The sequence below is a fragment of the Gymnoscopelus braueri genome, assembly GCF_963280865.1.
Source record: "Gymnoscopelus braueri genome assembly, chromosome: 14".
NCBI lineage: Eukaryota > Metazoa > Chordata > Actinopteri > Myctophiformes > Myctophidae > Gymnoscopelus > Gymnoscopelus braueri.
Window position 1 is genome coordinate 31,220,707 of NC_137619.1, and position 20,276 is coordinate 31,240,982.

A 20,276-nucleotide genomic window follows, 5' to 3' on the forward strand; every position below is an offset into this window, starting at 1 on the left:
CTGTTCAAGTGTGCAGTACATTCTAATGGCATGGATTTGCTCTATCCAACTTCTAAGAAGGCAGGGAGAATTCCAATAGTTCATACGAACCTATTTACTCCATTCCCATGGGACTTTCAGGATGACAATCCCTCTGTCACTGAATGGTTTGATGAACAAATAAGTAAACCATGGACCATGGCCTTCTCTGTCACCAGACCTCTACACAAGTTAATAGTTGATGCCAGACACCGGAACAGCACCTCAATAATGCACCAAAAGATGGGACCTTCCTGCATAAGAGACTGTTGTCATATTCCACTAACATGGTTCCACACTTTCTGAATCTAGGTAAAGAAAGACCCCAAATGTCTCTCCTATTTACGGTGGTCTGGCACACCTTACGTCATCATTTTTCCAGACGACTGTAGCAGAGGACAACACAGCCAGTAACTAAGACACGGTCTATAACCAAGGATGTCCTTCGTTATAGACCAAGGACACAACTATAATGAACGTACACGTGTGGTAGGATCAGTTTTTACAATTTAATAGAGCTGAGAAAATGTTTGGCAACGTATAGACTACAGACTTCAACAATGGTACTTGAATCCCGACAACATGCGACTCATTATGAAATGGGAGTTAAATTATGTAACAGGAGGAATACTTGGTTGAAGACAATCCTTTTCAGCACTCCTTGACAATGGGACACTCGGGACTGGCTTATTGTTTGAGCCAGACCTGGATTTGGAGACCTGAAGTAGTCAATGAATGGGGGCAACAAAGCCTATAGGAGGCAAGTTCATATTGTTGACCTAGCGACAGTCACGCTGTATGCTGAAAACTGGATCAGGGTGGCTCAGATTGAAGGCTAGATAGCGACACTTGGTTTGCAATGTTCAACTTCATATCAAAAAGATATGTGCCTTTACAGTGCAATAAAATGATATAATTTGATATCAAAGGTGCATGACGTGTTTATAGACTTATGCACCGCCGTGGTGTTGCGTAACAGGACGAAGATCCTGGGGCGTCCCGTCTGACTGTACTTACCAGGTGATATGGGTCGGCTGGAGCTGGGGGAGGGGGTGTAGGGAATGGGGCTTGACACGGTCCTCGCTCGCAGGCCCTGCGCAGACATCTCGTTGAAGTACCTGACAGGATGAGATGAACTGGGTTACACACATTAGTTCCATCACATTTTCAGTTCATTTTTACCTAAAAAGTGAAAACAGCAGGTTTCCTTTGCTGCAGCACATCAAGAACAAATGAAAATCTCATCAATGTGTTACTTTGATACCAAGAAAAAAGATCAAATCACAATGAACTCAACATTAAAGATAAAAAATAACATAAAAAATACATCTAAAAGCCCCACTTAGGGACCTAGAGGCCAATGCTGCTCCTTACACTCAACCAGTGTGTGGTTCAAAGTGGTTTGAACCACTGGACCAACATCCTAAGGGCAGATTCACACTTCACACTAGGTCTGATTGATTCGAACAGTTCCCGACTACAATTGCCCTGCCCTCGCTGGCCAGCATTGAGTACACTTCAATTCAACTGTAATGGTGCTTAGATGACTTAGTAATGGTACTTAGGTGCCTCAGCTGTGGACTATGGGGCTTTGGGAGATAGAGAATGTCAAGTGACAGAAGAAGAGTCACTTGTCAGAGTTTAGAGCAAATAATAAAGTTTGACTGTGTTCCTGATGTTGTCTTGAGTTATAATACAATAATAAACATAAATATAAAACAATACACAACCAAAGCAGTGTGTGCTGACAGTCTTTGACACCTTGCAACGTAGCGTTGTCTGCAATTGTCGCATGACAGTGACAAAGCACTGACGCATCCTTGGTAAATCTTATAAACATTCACGCTGAGGGCCGAAACGTCCGTCGTGTTTGATCTGCTGCTGGGACTTATGATTTAAATAAACAAGAAATCCTAAAAGGATCAAAGTGAGTGCTGGTATTCCTTTTTAAGAGTTTGGGGTCATGGGGTGACCAAAATCGGTAGGGATCACCCCCCTTGGTGATATTGTGTTTGGAAGTAGAGTATTGGATGGAAAGACGGTCAAACCAACTGACATAACCATCCTTAGGACCCTGCCCCTAGTGGGGCTAGAAAGTGTTTAAGCCTCCACCCTCTACCTCAGGTCTTTTAAGCCCCCACCCTCTACCTCTCTGCATCCACTTCCACGACACATTATTTTGTAACTCAAATCTTTGCTTCTGGGGGGGTGGGTTCCTAAATATTCTAAGATGGGGGTCCGCGGCCAAATACAGATCATTTTGGGTGGTCCTTGACATGAAAAAGTTTGAGAACCACTGATACGGTATTACAGCAACAGAAGTGTTTCAGAAAACCGTTAGGATCCAGAGGACATTTGTAGAATCGGCCTCAGGTCTTAATGGGCTAATCCTCCCTTCCTGCGCTCATCCCTCTCCACCGTCTCTCCTCGTACCTCTCATCGTCCATCTCCAGACTGGATTCGCTCTCTGACAGCTGTCTGCAAAGCGCCTCCCTGCGCTCCATCTCTCTCTGGAGTTTCCTCTGGAGTCGGATGTTTTCCTCCCTCATGTGCCGTTCCTCCTCTATGTATTGGGCGCGCTTCTCTGTGTCTGTGGAAGGGAGATGCACATGAAGGTAGTCAAAATTCATACATACATATATACACACACTACGATTCGTTTCAGACGTACATGTACTGCACGATATAGGTCAAATAAATTCATGCACAGACTAGAATGTAAAGTGAAATGTATGTTTTGAGAGACGACGCGTTGCACTTCGCGTCTCATGACATGCTGAGTTTTGAGCATTCATACTGTCTACGACTTGCCGACAGCATTGCCACAAAATGTTAACAAGTGAATAGCCTCTGTTGTAACAAAATGTACTTAATCTTCCAAACCAAATCTGAGTATGTATCTGTAACACATTTTTGTCATTTTTAAGTCACTTTCGTAATGCGACGTGTCGGTCGACATGTTTCTTTTACTTTTTAGTCTTTTTGGTCAACAGTTCAGGCTGGGTTTTATTTTTGCTCGATTTCAAAATAGTATTCACACAGTCAGAGTGGGTCACAGGGGCCTTCTAATAACACAGCAACTTATTAAGTAAGAGAGCCTATGATTTCATCAGTTTGTCAGTGACTATGTTGTGTGCTTCTTGCCTTGGACCATGTGGCACACACTGGGCCTATAAGTCAGAGTGACCGCTCCCTCTAGTGGCAAAAACAGGGTAGTGCAAGAATGGCAAATGGATCAGCCATCTATTTTGACTCGAGACATTAAGTTGTCTTGGCTTGACTCTAAATGCTATATAAAGATGTACTGTAGGGTTAGAACTAGTTTCTTAAGAATAGCCTGGTCTGTAATCAACAGTGGGTCATAGGTAGGGCCAGAAAACAAACTCCACTAACACTTCAGAAATTGGGATTATGGGGGAAGATGGAGGGAAAATGTGTATGGAATATAAAAAAAGGGGAACATGGACTTCAATTCATATAGCATATTGCTATTTTGAGACATCAGAGTGTCATGATAATTGCCTGATGATTCTTTAATATACAACAGGGATGAGAACCGCACGCAAATTTGGTACCTTTGCAGGTCCCCTTCCTGTTCACAGTACACAGACACAGTAGCCTAGTGTTATGTTGGAAGACGCAGTCATAGACTTGAGTAAAGCTTTCTCCTTTTCGGCTTTGTATGCAATCATTCTGAAAGCACAATTCTTTAACTACAGTATGCTGCATTGGTAGGGTTGATATTTGGAGGAACCAGCCAAAGGCACGATTTACAATTTAGGCATTTAGGCTCTTATCCAGAGCAACTTACAAGTGTGAAATTAGAACAAAAAACTAATTATAAAACAAAACAAGAGAACAAGTAACCAAGATCAGTAAAAAACTAGCATGAAGAAGGGATACAAAGAGAGTGAAGTACTAGGGGGAGAGGTGGAGTCTGAAGAGGTGAGTCTTCTGACTAAGGCGAAGGTCTGCAGTTCTGACTGCAATGGGGAGTTTATTCCACAGTCTAGGAAGAAGAAGGGAGAAGAGTCTAAGATGTATGGAGCGTTGTCCAGGGTGTTTTAGGAAAGGCTCGGACAGCATTCCTGTGTTGGCTGATGTAAGTGAGCGGGAAGGTTAGAGCGGGAAGGGTTGCAGGGTTGGATCAAGTCTTGAAGGCATTATGCTTTCGCCTGCCTTGTAGGTCAGCCTTAGTGTTTTGTACTTGGTGCGGGCAGCAACGGGAAGCCAATAAAAGGGAGCGGAAATTACTATCATTGACACACTGATATTTATTCATAGCAATTGGTCCACTCGCCAAAGTAGTAATAACTAGCTGCTACTTATTTTCATATGTTTTCCACAAACTTTATAATTATAATGTGTATCTATAGCAGTATTAAGGTATTGGAACCAATAAAACCCTACTAATACCTATAAAAGTAGCCTACAATCACAACTTTTTATCAGCACAGAAATTATAAATGACCAGCGACACCAGCAAGATTAGAATGAGTGCATTAATCTGGTAAAAATAAAATAATGACTGCCCATCTGTACTCAAAACCTATGCAAAATGAAATCCCTGCAATGTGGTGCTGTGCTCCCAGCAATAACCGTTGACGCACAAGGATAACTTAAGAGTCACTTCTCAGTGCCACAGGCTTCCATGGGCTCTGTTCAGCTCTGTATCAATTACTGATGGGTGTCGTGTTCCTCTGACACCCGACTGAAGCAGGATGAGAGGAGGTTTATTAGGGCAGTAGAGACTGACACCCCCCCCCCCCCATTAGGACAGTTGAGACTGACTTGACCCCCCCCCCCCCCCCCCCCCGCAGAATCAGAGACGTTTGAAGGAGACCAGCTCAGTAGCGATTTGGCACCTGGCTTCAAGCATGATGGGTGTGGCCGAGTATGTGCGAGCGAGGCAGCGCATGTCCGTGTTTTAATTCCGAGGCTGGATTATTGTAAACCTGACCCAAAATGTTCTCATGTTTCATAAATAAGTGGCCATCCACAGACAAACCTGATACCTGTTGAGGCATAAATCTGCATTAATCAAATTGGCTGTGGCTCCCTAGCCCATACATGTAAACGGTTTAAGACTTTGCTGATATTATGTCAAGCCAAACAAGTTTCAAATCATCAAAATTACTGTACATTACATAAAAGTTCAGTAAGTTCAGGAACTGTGCAGGCTTTAGGCCACGGCAATATTTAATTTTCGTCACTTCACTAAGCTCAACTCCCATTAAAGCTCAAGACAAATAAGTTGTAGTTGTAGTTCTGGGAATTTGTCAGCAGTTAAACCAACCTCTATGGCAGGTTGATTTACAGTCTAAAGGAGCTTGCACACTGGTACGTATTTTTCGCCTGAAATACCTTTCACGTAAAAAGAATAATTTGACCTTCTGTTGTGTCAATCACGCTTACCCACTGCCTCCGAATTTTTCGGCTGTCATTAATTGTTTCGGACCAGGTTTGTTTTCTGCCTTTTTCGCATCATCTTTCCTGTATGTTGCAGTGTTTTGAGACTGTAGCCTACCCTGAAGAATGAAGCTTGTGGATTGATGAAAGGCGCATCTTTTCAGATGGGATAATACTCTTCACGTGTGTGTGTGTCTACTGTCAGCCGCTGTTTAGGATCGTGGTGGTCTTCTTTTTAATGTGCCTCCAGTACAGCAAAGCATCAAACTGGGCCAATGAAATAAACATAGAAACGATGGGGATAATCCTGCAGTTCCTCGATCAGCAGGTGAAACTCTCCTTGTTCATACAGTAGCAATCTCAGAATGGACACTATATTTACTTTTACATTTTTGCGTTCAACAAGTGAGAGAACCACAGTGACCACACAATCATCATCACTGCTTAACACATTTACCGCCGGGCCCGTAGTTCTACGGGCCGTTAAATCCAACGGTTAAGCGCCGATCAGAATCAGTTTTATTGTCACATCACAGGTTTACAAGGTAAAAAAGTGGGTGAAATTCTTTTTTGTACATCGTTCCCATCGCAACGTTAGTTTCCATAGAAAGAAGAGGGGGGGGGGGGAGAAGAAGAGGGTGGGGGGCAGGTGGGAAGGAGATCAAAAACAAGAGAGCAACAGAAGGCCAGACAAGTTATCTACATATTTACAAATTACCTGAGATAATAAAAAAACTAAAAAACTAAACTAAGGTGCCTGAGCATAGCAGCAATGTATTGTATACTGTGCATGTTATACTTATACTGTGCATGATAGACAAAGGACGTTAAGGTGCTTAGAGGAAAAGGAGCACAATAAAAAGACCCAAAAAAAGTCAGTGCGTTATACAAGGGATTAAGGTGCAAAAGGTCAGTGCGTGTCCACCTAGAGTGGACTGACCCTAGTATAATCCGCATGTAGCTCCATGAGGGAGTGCAACAAAAGTCATTTGTACCTGGTGTAGTCCACAGGTGTGTCCGAGGGGGGGGCTAAAGTCCAAGTAATTGTCCCTGGTATAATCCACAGGTGTGTTCAGGAAGAGCCAGAAAAGTCTGCGCCGCCTGCTGTCAGGCTGCTGAACTCATCCAGGCTTATGCCCCATTCAGCATTCTGACAGCAGTTGGATTGAAACTACACCAAAATCTGGTGGTGGAACTCTTGATACTGCGGTAGAGCCCCTTGCCCGGTCGCGGTCGTTGTAGGGGGTTGAACAGTCTGTGACTTGGGTGGTGCTTGTCCTTGATGATGCGCTTGGCTTTGACCACGCACCGCTTTTTGTACAGTTCCTGGAGCGCTGGGAGCTCGATTCCCATTATCCGCTCTGCCGATCGCACTACTCGTTGTAGGCTGACCTTTTCTCGGGCAGTGCAGTTCCCGTACCAGGCCGTGACACAGCCTGTTAGGATGCCTTCAACAGAACTGTTGTAGTACAGCCTGAGGATGCGACGTCCTACTCCGAGCTTCTTCAGGCGGTGGAGCCAGTACAGTCGCTGCTGAGCCTTTTTCCTCACGTGTGTGGAGTGCGTCTCCCATTTGAGGTCCTCCTCGATGTGTACTCCGAGGAACTTGAACTCGCTGACCCTTTCCACTGCAGCACCGTCGATGAGGATGGGCGCATGGTCTCTCCGCGGCCTCCTGAAGTCCACGATCAGTTCTTTGGTCTTGTCGACGTTAAGAGAGAGGTTGTTCTCACGACACCAGTGTGCCAGTGATTTGATCTCCTCTCTGTAGTCAGACTCGTCGTTGTTGACGATTCGGCCTATCACTGTCGTGTCGTCCGCGTACTTTATGATGGTGTTGGAGACGTGTGTGGCTATGCAGTCATACGTGTACAGGGAGTAGAGGAGAGGGCTCAGCACGCATCCCTGGGGTGCTCCGGTGTTGAGGGTCAGGGGGTCGGATGTGATGCTGCCCATTCTCACCACCTGATGTCGGTTGGACAAGAAGTCCTGTATCCAGTCGCACATGCTTGGGTGTAGCCCTAGGTGTCTGAGCTTTTTGTCAAGTATTGCTGGGACAATGGTGTTGAATGCTGAGCTGTAGTCCACGAACAGCATACGTACATATTTGTCCTTCAGCAGCTTGTTGTCCATGTGCGAGAGGACGGTGTGGAGAGCCATGGCAATAGCGTCGTCGGTGGATCTGTTTTTGCGGTATGCATACTGCCACGGATCCAGCGAGGCAGGTAGCGTGGAGCTGATGTATTCCCTCACCAGTTTCTCGAAACACTTGCTGACGATCGGGGTGAGAGCAACAGGTCTCCAGTCGTTCAGGCATGTCACTTTGGCCTTTTTGGGAATGGGCACAATGGTTGACATTTTGAACCCTGCAGGGACCACAGCCAGGGAGAGGGAGAGGTTAAAGATGTCAGCGAAGACACCCGCCAGCTGGTCTGCACATGTCTTAAGGACCCGGCCTGGAATCCCATCAGGTCCGGCTGCCTTGTGGATGTTGACCCGTGTGAAGGCTGTACGCACTTCTCTCTCCGAGATGGTTAGAGGAGGGTTCTCCTCTGCTGGTGCTGCTGATGGCCCTGCTTGGCTGCCGCGGTTGGAGCTGATCTCAAACCGGCCGTAGAAAGTGTTCAGTTCGTTGGGGAGGGAGGCAGGCGGGTTCACCTCGCTTCTGGTTCTTGTTTTGCAGTCTGTCAAGGTGTGTACTGCCTGCCATGTGCTCCTGATGTCGCCACTGCTGAGTTTGTCTTGCATCTTTTTTGTGTAGGCCTTTTTCGCCTTCCTGATGGCGCTGTTTAGGGCCGCGCGCGTCGTGTTGCGCGTTTCCACGTCGCCAGATTTGAAACCAGCGTCCCGTTCATGCAGATGTGCACGTACTCCGCTGTCCATCCATGGTTTCTGATTGGGATAGATCCGAACTGTCTTTTTTGGGACTATGTCATCTATGCACTTGCTGATAAAGCCAGTGACTGAGTCTGAGAGTTCGTTGATGTTATTCCCAGCGGCGTTCTTAAACATCCCCCAGTCAGTCTGGTAGAAGCAGGATTGTAGCATAGCGTCTGTGTCCTCAGACCAGATTCGGATTTCCTTCTCAACGACCGGCTCCCTTTTTAGCCTCTGTTTGTAGGCAGGTAGCAGCTGGATGGCGTCGTGGTCAGAGCTTCCTAGCGGTGGGCGGCGGAGAGCTTTGTATCCATCCTTGAAGGGCGTGTAGCAGTGGTCAAGAATATTGTCACCACGGGTACTGCAGGCGACATGCTGGTGGAATTTGGGAAAGACCTTTTTTAAGTCTGTCCGGTTGAAGTCGCCTAGGCAGATGACTGCGCAGTCCGGGTGGCGATTTTCTTGTGCACTGATCGCCTGGTGTAATTCCCTCATAGCTGTGTCCTTATTAGCTCCAGGATGAATGTAAACAACGGCTACAATCACGATGCTGAAGTCGCGTGGTAGGTAGAAAGGACGGCAGGCTATGATTAAAAGTTCAAGGTCTGGTGAGCAGTGACTGTCTAGGATTTTAACATCTTTGCACCAGTTGTTGTTGATCAAGGCACAAACTCCCCCCCCACGTTGCTTACCGCTCAGTACAGGATCTCTGTCCTTCCTATACGCGGTGAAGCCAGGAGGAGTGATAGAAGAATCAGATGCTAACTCCGTTAGCCACGTCTCTGTTAGCACAACAATACTAGTCCTCCTCGTCTCTGCGTTGTATTTAACGCGCGCCAGTAAGTCGTCACTGTTCTTGATTCACACAGAGATCTAACGTTCGCTAGCAGGATTGAAGGCAGTGCAGGTTTATATCCACGTTTTGTTGTTCTTACGAGAACTCCCGCTCTAGTGCCTCTTCGCCACGGTCTTTTTCGTCGGGGGTTTGTTGATCCAGCCGGAACAAAGGGGACCCCACCCCCCACCCAGCCGAGTGGAAGGTTTTCAGCAAAAAAGTCCGGAATTCTGTGTGTAATCGCTGTGCTAATGTCCATAAGTGCTTGTCTGTCATAACTCCTTAGACACGCGACGGTGTAGGGAAAGAAGAGAAGGCTAAAAAATACTAAAAAGATGGAAAAACGTTGCGATGTTACGGAGCATGTACGAATGCGGCCGTCCTTCATGGCGCTTCCGGTTCCGATCCCGTAGCCTACGGGCTGTGGTGCTTTTTCCTTTTTTTCGATTTTTTTTTTTTTTCAATTTTCTAGGGGGACCATTTTCAGTGTAACACCACCCGATGTCGACCGGAAGTGCGATCTCGTTTTTTGTTTCCCGTCTGTCTCCATTCTAAGTCGTACACAAAAACCCCTGTAAAAGCCCCTGTAAACATGTAGTTTTTCATCCTCGCATTTCCCATGTTAACATAAACGATCAGAACTCAAACATGGCGGCTCCGTTTGACACGCGGTCTCGACGAGTAGACACCAGGACATGTGCCCGTTGTTTACAAACAGTGGATCGCGCAATCTAAAAGGATTTTAACGGGGCCTATGGCGACCTGAAAAAAACAAAAAACAACAATAAAACGTTGGCACTGGTGAGTACATTATGAGATTAACCTCTGGCGGTCAATGTGTTAATGACTGTTTTGTTTCGTTCTGCGAAATTGTCCACAATTAAAAGAATAATACGGACTCAGTGTGCAAGATTGGTGGGTGTGTGTAAGGTTTTGTATCGGATGCTGGATTCAAAAGACGCATACGAAAATACAGACTTCACAGTGGGCAAGATCCTTTAGTTCAGGGCTACTCAACTTAAGATGGCTCAGGGGCCACTCAGCAAAATACCAAAAGTCCAAGGGGCCGCAAGCTAAAAGTGACGGTCCTATTTTGGATTTTTCGATTTTGTAACACACACTACGCATTGTTATTGTTATAAGAACATTTACATTTTGACATCATATTCTTTTCACTGTACCTGTTTATTTTGTGTGTATGTCCAGTGGCATCAGTTCAGCAAAAGCTAAGGTATGGCAAGGTTAGGGTTGCCAACTCCGAGAGATTGAAATAAGGGACACCTACCCTGGGCGCGCGGCAAAGCCGCGCGCCCAAAAAACCCGAAAACCCAAAAAACCCGAAATGCATAGAAAACTATGCATTATACCTGTAACAATTGATGTTTGTTTTTGGAAAAAAATGGAGCAACCCATATATTTGAACGGAAATGTATATTTTTATCCTGTGCTTAATTCATTAATTTTTTTGGTTTGACCATGAGGGGCCGCCAAGACGCTGCGTTGGGGCCGCGGGTTGAGTAGCGCTGCTTTAGTTCAAGTTCTACATAAATCCTCACTTCTCTTTAGTGCACATGAACAGTCCCAAACTCAACTAAAGGTTCACTGAACAGCGGGTTGGCGGTATCCTGTTCCACTTGATACATGTAACCAAGCCACCGCCGGGGCATAAGGTGGATTTGCATCCGGAGGGGTCAGTTATACGATTTCCATCCCTCGTCAGGGATTGACGATGACTGCTTTTGAGTGAGTTTGAATGGGTGTGACTATAGCGCCCGGTCCCTCTACTCACGCTGCAGCTCGGTGGTGCGAAGGCTCTTCTTCAGCCTCTCGACCTCGTTCTTCAGGAAACGGATGTGTCGCATCATGTTCTCTGGCGAGTCGATCTCCATGGACACGTCTCTGGGGGAGGGAGGAGCCGAAACGGGCTGGTCCAACTTCTCCTGAAGGATTCTGGAGTACCAAAGAAAGCACACGCACAAACACAATGAATGTGGCGAGTCGGGCATGATGAGAGAACTGTCTTAAGTCTTAACCCATTAACTCATTCAGTGCCATGCTTATTTATGGCAGTTTGGTTCTGAGTGCCACAGCCAAAATTCATTGTAAAAAAAAAGTGCTTAGGAGCTGAGATACAGCCTTTTTCAGTAAGAAGTTAAACAAGAAGTGAATGGAGCAGCAAATCTTCAAATCATCATATCTTGGGTTCTGAAAAAAAAATTATCAAAAAAAAAAAGGAAAAAAATAATATTTTTTTTAAAGTTTATTATTATTATTGAGTTAAGACCGGGAACGCATCCGTGTCATTTTAGATTTTTAGCTATAACCATTATTTTATACTTTGGCTATTCAAAAATAGATCTCTACAAGCTCATAGCGCGGCATCGAGCTTGTATATCTGCTATTGAAAAATCTTGAACATTTTGTGCAAATCTTTGGATATATATATTTTTTGGAAAGAACATTTTTAACTAACATTTTTGCTTCTGGAGGTCCCTGGAACAAAATATTTTACAAATGTTCACTTTAAAATATATATATTCAAAGATTTGCACAAATTTTCACGATTAAAAAAAAATTGCAGATCTACAAGCTCGTAGCGCGGCACTCGGTGCCGAGCTTGTATATCTTGATATATCTAAAATGACACATACTTTCCCGGTCTAAACGGGTTAAATGTACCATTTTGGGGCCGTGTTCACAGAAAGTGCTTTTCTGCCATGCATTTCTAAGACCATCGTGTTTCAGCACTCTCTGCATTCAGCGTTTTTTTGGGCGAGCGCCCTTGGTGCCTCGAGTAGAAAATAGTTCCAACGTTTGCAGAGGAGCACCGCCTCATCAATGTCATTTGCTATGCCGAGCGTTGGAGCGGCACAGCCGGAAGCGGCAAACGATTGAGCCAGGGCGTCTTGCTCAGTGTTATGTGTAGCTCTCTTGGCATGATATCCAAAGGGCTCCGCCACTCAAAGTACTTTATGAGGACACGGCCCCCTATTTTATTACACTTTGTGGTATGATGTTGCTTTGTGACACGTTGCAATACAAGTTCAAAATAAGGACAGGAGGTTGGAAGTTGTTAACCTTTAGTGGAACACAGAGGTTCTCAAAACCGCAGACCACAGTGTGCACAACTCTGCCTTGCTAAACTTACACCTTCGGTCTATGGTTGACAATATGCCAACAATCTGTTTTCCATCAGAAATCCATCAGATTGCTGTAAAAACATATACTTTACATAGTAGCTAATTTTGGCAGCAGATTCCTTGTTTATCTACTAATGGAAAATTGGCTACTGGAAATGGGCTTCGAGTCAGTACCTTTTCTCGGCCTCCAATTTGTCCATGCGTTTCCACAGTCTGTTGACCAGAGCTTCCTGCTCCTGCTCTAATGTGTTCTCAAGGTCGATCTTTTCACGCCTCAGCTGGAGAAGAAAAGGTGAGAACAGAGAGACCGAGATAGTGTGAGTTGGACGGCGGAAGAAAAACCTCTGCTGCATTCATTCACATTGCATGTGCCCCCCCCCCCCTCCCACCACATCACACAAAGAATACAATAGGAGTAGGAGAGCCAGGAGACCAATCCATTGCCAACTGATATGAAATGACCTTGTTAGGTCCTCTTTCCAATTAGCTTCTTCCCTTGAGGGACAAAGAACCTGTTGCATAACGCCATTCTACATTATTAAAACCTCCCATGCTGTGTCTGGAGCTCTGCAGTCATGACCGCATGGCGACAATATGCATGATATAATAACCTAGTGTAATGCCGACACACCCACCTGCGCTTAAAGGGCACTAATGCTGGATGCACATGAAGAATAGAATCCCATCATTAGAGTGAGAATGCGACAGGCGGTTTAATTCTTTTTCCTCACAAGTGGGGTTAACATGGTTCTAGATCTAAGTGCTTTTTTCAGAAGAAAGATGACGGGAGAAATTGATTGATGCCAAGATAAGAACTGCTGATAAATCCCCATGGCCGTACACAGCATTATGCCTGATCTATACTTGGTTGTGCACCGAAAATAGCTAATCTACAAGCACAACGTGTCGCACTCCAAAGTGTTGTGAGCTTGTAGATTGTTGAGTGTTGTGGGCTAAGTATAACTCAGGCGTTATTTCACTTGGGTCCCAGCTCTCCATGGCTTTTGTATTCCCTTCTCCACCCCCTCTCCTGGTGAGCGTACCTGTTCCAGGGTGAGCTGCTTGGAGATGGTGTCGTTCTCCATCTTCTTAATCTTCTTCATCAGCTTGTTGACCTGGAACTCTTGCTCCTGCTCCAAGTGCTGCTCCAATTCCGCTTTCTCGTGTTGGAGCTGGAGGGAGAGCAGGAAGAGTGAGAAGAGTTAAGAGCTTGGGTCCCACGATTTTCTAACAGCACTTCCGAAACTCTGGAAATGACCAGAAACTGAAGTGACACACACACACACACACACACTTCTGTTTTGCATGTGCAGTCGTGTAAATAACTTGTACTGGAAACCAAATTATTCTAAGCCTATCAAGCTAGCTGCTTAGTAGAAATAAAAATACAATACAATACAATACTGGGAAACCTGCATTGTAATTGGTTGAATACCCTTCCAGTCCTAAGAGCAGATGGCAGCTTCCTGACAGGGCAGACTCTGTAGGATTTGAAGAGATTGTGGAAGAGATAGTCTGACTTGAGAGACTAGTTGAGAACAGAGGAGACTTGGTACATATTGATGGGGTTTATAAAGTGGGGTGGGAGGTGTTAATGAAACAATTACAGGAAGAATTCACATTGTGAAATTTTGGCATGGTTCGACTTTTGCCTGAAGCGACCAAAGTAACCACCTTTGGCAGCCTCCCAATACAAAGTAAGGGGTGCGGCTCAGTGCTGGATTCAAAATGGGATGACTGTGTGATGGATTACATAAGTGATTACTCATTAGGAGGAAAGGGCTGGATGTTGTTCGTTGGGAACGGGAAAGAGTTGAGCGGTAAAATTGCTACCGCTGCAATTAAAAAAGAAAAGAAAAAAACATCTCAAAGCAACACAAACTGGTTTCAATTTACAATTGCGTTCACACAGGGTCAACTGTGGTTCAATAACCTGGCAGGAATAATGTGCACCTAAAAACCGTTCATAGATGTGGGCCACACCCAGTCAAGCCATTTCTCCAACTAATGAATAGGATAACCTTTTTAGTTTTATGGCATCATTTTATGTAGTACATAATCTCAGCATAGCCTATTACAATGTCAGGTACAGAATGCCAACACATTCTATTAATGAACTGGTTGACACACATAGCATCAGTGCATGTTCAACATTCTTGCAGAGCAGACAAAATCAGCACACACCTGAATAAGTAAAGTTATTTTCTTATGTTGAAGAGAAAAAAGGTGTGTGAACTAACTGTGCAGAACTCATATGTTTAATGGTGAAATATAACCAGTAGTAAGTGGTATGAGTGAATAATTGATTCTTCTGACCCATTCCCGTTAAGCAGAAAAGGTTTGCATGCTCTAATAACGGCTAAGTAACAGAAACAGAAAGGGGCATTATAATTGCCGCATTCTTCGAAGGCTTTAGTAGGTGTGCTGAGCCATCAGAAAATGTGTGTCTAATAGATGCAAGCGTGGGGAGCTGCATTTGTCCACATATGAGGCCGGGGTATAATGGACCATAGTATCTGTTGGAAGGTGGGGAAGAGCGTCATCCCTCCCGATTCAAAACAGCATCATTTGCTCCGTCTGCCTCTGACCACTTAAGTAAACCGCCGTCATCTAAACTTAAGGAGGTAGGGGGGTATGGGAGGTGGTGGTCAGACGGGACTGTGTTTACAAAAATGTCTGCACAGGAGTGAGCGCACAAACAACAGCCTGCAGAATGAATTACCACAAATCCTCGTTTCTCATTTCAGCATTGCTTAGGAGTATGACACACACACACACACACGAATGCATGCACCCACCCAAATACACACACTATTGGCTGTCAACACCACATCTCAGGGCAGCAGCAGACGTAGGCCTGTTTCATGTTAGGGAAAAGGCGAGATAACAAAATGACTAAACAACAAGTCCATCTGTCTGACCTTAAACAGGGTCTGGTGAGGCACATACATGTGTGGCCCAACCAGATTCCTGCTTCTTTACACATCAACAACCCATCAGTCAGACCTACATCCAACCATTCAAAGTTGTGTTTATGTCCGTGCATAGAATGTATGTGGGCATCCTGTATGCTCTGCTGTTGGGGAAAAACAAGATGTGGAAAATAGGCTGGACCAAATAACAAGAGACGAGAGGAAAAGTAATTTGAGAGTCATTTAGACTTTGGAGTAGTCCAGCAGCCACAGCGAAGTCATCTTGAGTAGTTCCAGCCTTCAGGCAAGAACCAATACAGTTGATAACGTGCTGAGCTGACTGCTACTCTCAACACCAGTACACCACACACAAAGAGGCTAGACAAAATTGGCGGAGCCAAATACTTGATTTAAGTCAAATGCCAGAGTGCTGGGCTGAAAATCAAACACTTATCGTGCAATGCATATTTAGTTTTTCCTGCAGAGAATTAAGAAGCAGCCACCTACATGGTACTGTGTCCAGCTAAGCAAAAAAGGTGTCTTTGTGGGAAACAATTTTCTTTTCAACAAGCGTTGCACTTGATGAATTTGTCATTTATAACTCCAATTATGGCATTAAAGAGCTGCAATTTCCACTAAAGAGTTCTTTCCCTACAGCAGAAATGTGTCAGGTGGCACCCTGATATTTTGTGGCTGTTTGAACATGTCAATATAATTTCTTTTCAATCCAAGCAAGTTCTTCAACAACAAAATAAAGTTTTCTAAATTAGAGTTGAATCCCATTATTGTAATGTGTTCAGCTTTGCCGATATGGCTGGGAGAATCAGTGATTCCGTTACAAGGCCAGTTGGCGAGGAGGAGATTCATGAGGGCAGGTGAAACAGTGCAGACATTATCTGATTATTAGAGGCAGTTAAAAAGTAATAATTCATGTTACTGACAAGAAGTGGAAGGGACCGGTAATGGAGAGGATCATAGTCGAGAGTGCAGGACAAATGGAAATAAAATGGAAATGTAAGTGTTATTTGCTCAGGCTATATTTTCCATGTCATATGTTATAGAAGAAGAAGTCAATTTATGAATTAATGAATCCATTAATTTGTCAACATTTTTTTAATTTGTCAAATACGTCTTTGGGAGAAGTACTTCAAAACCTTTAAGGCGACAATGTGGAGTATGTGCAAACTTGGAGTATAATTTTTTTTTTTTAAAGAAATTACGATAAAGAATTCATGGAAACACTAACCTCAGTTAGCATGCTCAATCAAGCTACCTCCCACATGGTAACAGCTAGCTAGAAAAAAAGTATCAGGTGTTCTGGCCAGCTCAAGTGCTTTCCGCATCAGCATCTTTCTTTAGCACATCCACAATGTGCTAAATTTACCTTGCTCAGACATAATGAGCTAGCTACCTACCCCAAAACCACTGTGCCCCCAATGCAGCAGCCTACACGATGGATATTTACCTTAAAACGTCAAAACATTGCAGCTATCATTAAGTGGCAGAAGAAAAGATACACAAATCTGATATAAAATAGGTGATTAAAAAATGTATTACCCGTAGTGTTTTTAGGAGAACCTGGCTGGCAGTGTACCATAGCTGCACAAGAGGACATTAACTACAGGACTCTTGAAGGCTGCTACAATGAACACTACAGTGAACGAGCAACATTATTTGCTTATGCAAGTGAGTGGGGCTGTGCTCATTTTCATGGTTTCAATGTAAATTCTTCAATGATTGTAATTTGAACTTCTCCACATAATTACTGTCAAGTAGGCCACACTAATTACTTTTCTGCCCCAAGGATATACAGTACAAGCAGCCACATAATTGACAAAATGGTGGAGATCGTCGGCTAGATTTTGGATACCCAGCAGAGTTGTCAAAATCCTGTGTGGGGATTAATGGTTGATGAGACCACTAACATCTCTTTCACCAAGCAACTTGTTGTGAGGCGAGATTTGTTTCTACAAAAATGAAATGTACATGTATATTCTGATTAAAATTACTTAACCCATTAACTCATTCAGTGCCCGACTTATTTATGGCAGTTTGGCTCTGAGTGCCACAGCCAAAATTCATTGTAAAAAAAAGTGCTTAGGAGCCGAGATACAGCCTTTTTCAGTAAGAAGTTAAACAAAGAGTGAATGGAGCAGAACATTTTCAAATCATCATATCTTGGGTTCTGAACATTTTTTTCCAAAAACGTCTTAGACATCCAGTGGCACTCAGGGCTTATGTTAAAACGGACGTCTTAGACGTCCAGTGGCACGCATCTGTGTCACTTTTTGATTTGAGCTAAAAAGCATTATTTTACACTTTGGCTATTCAAAAATAGCAATATACAAGCTTGTATATCGCTACGAGCTTGTAGATCTGCTATCTTTTTTTTTTTTAATCGTGAAAATGTGTGCAAATCTTTGAATATATTGTTTTAAAGCGAACATTTTTAACTCAAATCTTTGCTTTTGGGGGTCCCTGGAAATAAATATTTTGAGATGAGGGTCGGCGGCCAAATACATATAATTTTGGGGGTCCTTGACATGAAAAAGTTTGAGCACCACTGATTAATTAATTAATTGAATAAATCGAGGTGCCCGTTTTTTCCCCCAATATCACTCATTCTTTATAATCGACTAAATTGATTAGCCCGATTAATCACTTGAGCCCCATTTTATACTTTGTTGTACAATGTCGTCACACAAAAATAGTGAAAATATCCAATCTGCAAGCTCACAACCAATGTAACACGTTGTGAGCTTCTAGGATCAGCTATATTCGCTGAATTATTTAGGGAGAAAAGAAATGAGTTGGAAAGAGACTCCAGGAATCATTCCCTGGCCTGATAACGGAGTGCGCTGTGTGGGTCGTCGCTCAGTCTGACCATGTCAGACTGCATTAAGGGTCGGATGGAGTACCATACCTCTTTAAATATGCTATTACTGTGTGAACAGATTTTGGTATTATCAGGCCTTCAACAGGACCAGCAGTCGTAACCACTTGACTAGAGATTCGGTGTAGAGGGAAAAAAGGAGAGGGAATAGGATAGACCCTGGTCAACGAAGTATATAGGGAGTTATGGGAGATGGAATGGCTTGTCTTTTAACTCCACCAAATTTTACTGCAGTATAGCAGTATTAAGCCATTATTCAGTATTCATGCCAAATTATTCGCCGATTTAACTACCAGGTGGGAGTCAAATAAGGAAGAACCAGATATGCTGCACCAGATTCCGCCTGCTTTCACTGCAGACCTCTCGTTCAAAGCCCAGAATTATCCAACAGCTCTGTAGTAGGGTTCTCAATGGGCCTGAAATTTAAGGCCCAGCCCTAACTGGGCCACCCCGAACAGGGCCCGACCCGAACAATAACCATAATTCTAGGCCTGAAAACCCCAAAAGGCGTCGTTATGTGTTTAATGTCCTCAAAGTCACGCATCCAACAAGCTTTGAACCGAGCAGATTGTATCTTCCATTCCAGGGATAATGGCCAAAACATCTTGAAAACGGCCACTTTCGCAGATTTTTGGCCATTTAAAAAATATATATATAACACAGCCTAGGAAGGTCGTACGCCGACGAACTAGATATCCGAGTAAAGTTCACCATCAGCTGCATCCAACGCATCCACTGCCAACCTTACCGTTCGGTCGCTAGGGGCAGTTGAAATGTCTGTTTTGGGGTAAATAGTTCTTTTTTACAGAACGCTCGGCTCTGCCCGACTAATTAGCATACATTTTCGGCCCCGCCCGAAAACGTCAGGTCGGGTTCAGGCAGAATTTGAGAACTCTACTCTGTATTCCTTTGAGTCAGTTCTTTTCCCCTGTCCTGTGCATAATGCAACTTGGGTATGCACTGGTAATTGTTGGTCCGGGTGGAGCAGGAGGTATGAGATCAATACTAAGGTAGTTGGTCTTCCAGTTAATTTAATGATATTCCTACCTAGCTAAGCAGTCATGCTTGACCTCAGGTCACAGTGCTGAAGACATCCCTGACACAGCTGAGAGAGAGAAACATAGTCAACTTCAAGGACTGTTGGCAGGCATGGCTCCAATCAGATGCATACTTCAATGGGGAGAGGTTCAAGAAAGAACACTAAGAACTTCAGTATATTGTACATACCATCCTCTAAGTACGAATGTATTTGAGTAGTTAATGTTGACTCAAGATCTATTTGATTTAAATTTGTTCAAATCTTCTACAGGTGAATGAGCCATTTCTGACCGCAGTGTCTGAGAATATTGGGAGACGATTCCCGAACACCAACAGTTTTTCTGTCTCCAGTTTGTTCTTTCGCAGACACATTCTGACAAACTCTGCAGAGTATGGGGATGCTGAGATGATGACACTGGCAGAGCAGTTCCCAAGACGGAGGGAGTCTGGTTTGCTGTCCGAGTGGGACTCCTAAGTTGCGATGTATTCAGTTACATTAACTGCACTACCACCAAAGTCTATTGGTTTTAAAGATTAACCGTATCTTTGTTCTCATTTTGCTTTACTTCAGACCAAATCCCTGGAAGAGATGCTTCTGGGGCTTGTACTGTATCTCCAGAATCCTCCGAGCTGTATCCCACCCTGAGCCTTGCAGCTGCATTCACCCTCACAGCCCCTGTCTAGACTACAGACAAGAGGATAATGTCTGCGCTAATTTTTTTACTATGCGATTGACACCATCACTATTCATGTCTGCATCAGAATAATAGAGAACACTGGGTTAAAGCTTCCACAATTGTTTCCTTTAAATACATTTGTTTGAGAGCTTGTACCCAGTATTTGGATATTTTAAATGATCTTTGATTCCAGCCTTGTTATCCAGCACCTGGCCTAAATACAGGTACAAGATGTGCACACAATCTCCTCATTTAACTGTACCAGAAAAATACAAAAATATACTTAAGGAGTCACCAGACCAGGAGGTCTTAGAATACAAGGAGCTCAAAAATAGGGGACGGAAATGTTCAGCCTCTGGTTGTCAAGTAGTGCAGATGAAAATAATGGCTTTAATGAACTGTTCAACTACACAGCAAGAGGACTACAGCCTCATTTATTTGGTAAGCATTCTTACTCAGTGACCCATTGTGGGCCCT

The 20,276-nt window shown here is 44.0% G+C and overlaps 1 protein-coding gene across 1 annotated transcript in view; it reads right to left on the bottom strand.

Annotated features, from left to right (window-relative positions):
* The window catches only part of LOC308100079 (coiled-coil domain-containing protein 6-like), a 35,174-nt gene that overhangs the window by 12,266 nt on the left and 2,632 nt on the right, over positions 1 to 20,276 (bottom strand). Inside the window, exons 3-7 of the mRNA XM_080448978.1 lie at positions 13,323 to 13,451; positions 12,454 to 12,557; positions 10,929 to 11,089; positions 2,452 to 2,608; positions 1,036 to 1,136 (exon numbers count right to left, since the gene is read on the bottom strand). Of these exons, the coding sequence (XP_080305104.1) occupies positions 1,036 to 1,136; positions 2,452 to 2,608; positions 10,929 to 11,089; positions 12,454 to 12,557; positions 13,323 to 13,451 (652 nt within the window). The remainder of the gene's footprint in view (positions 1 to 1,035; positions 1,137 to 2,451; positions 2,609 to 10,928; positions 11,090 to 12,453; positions 12,558 to 13,322; positions 13,452 to 20,276) is intronic.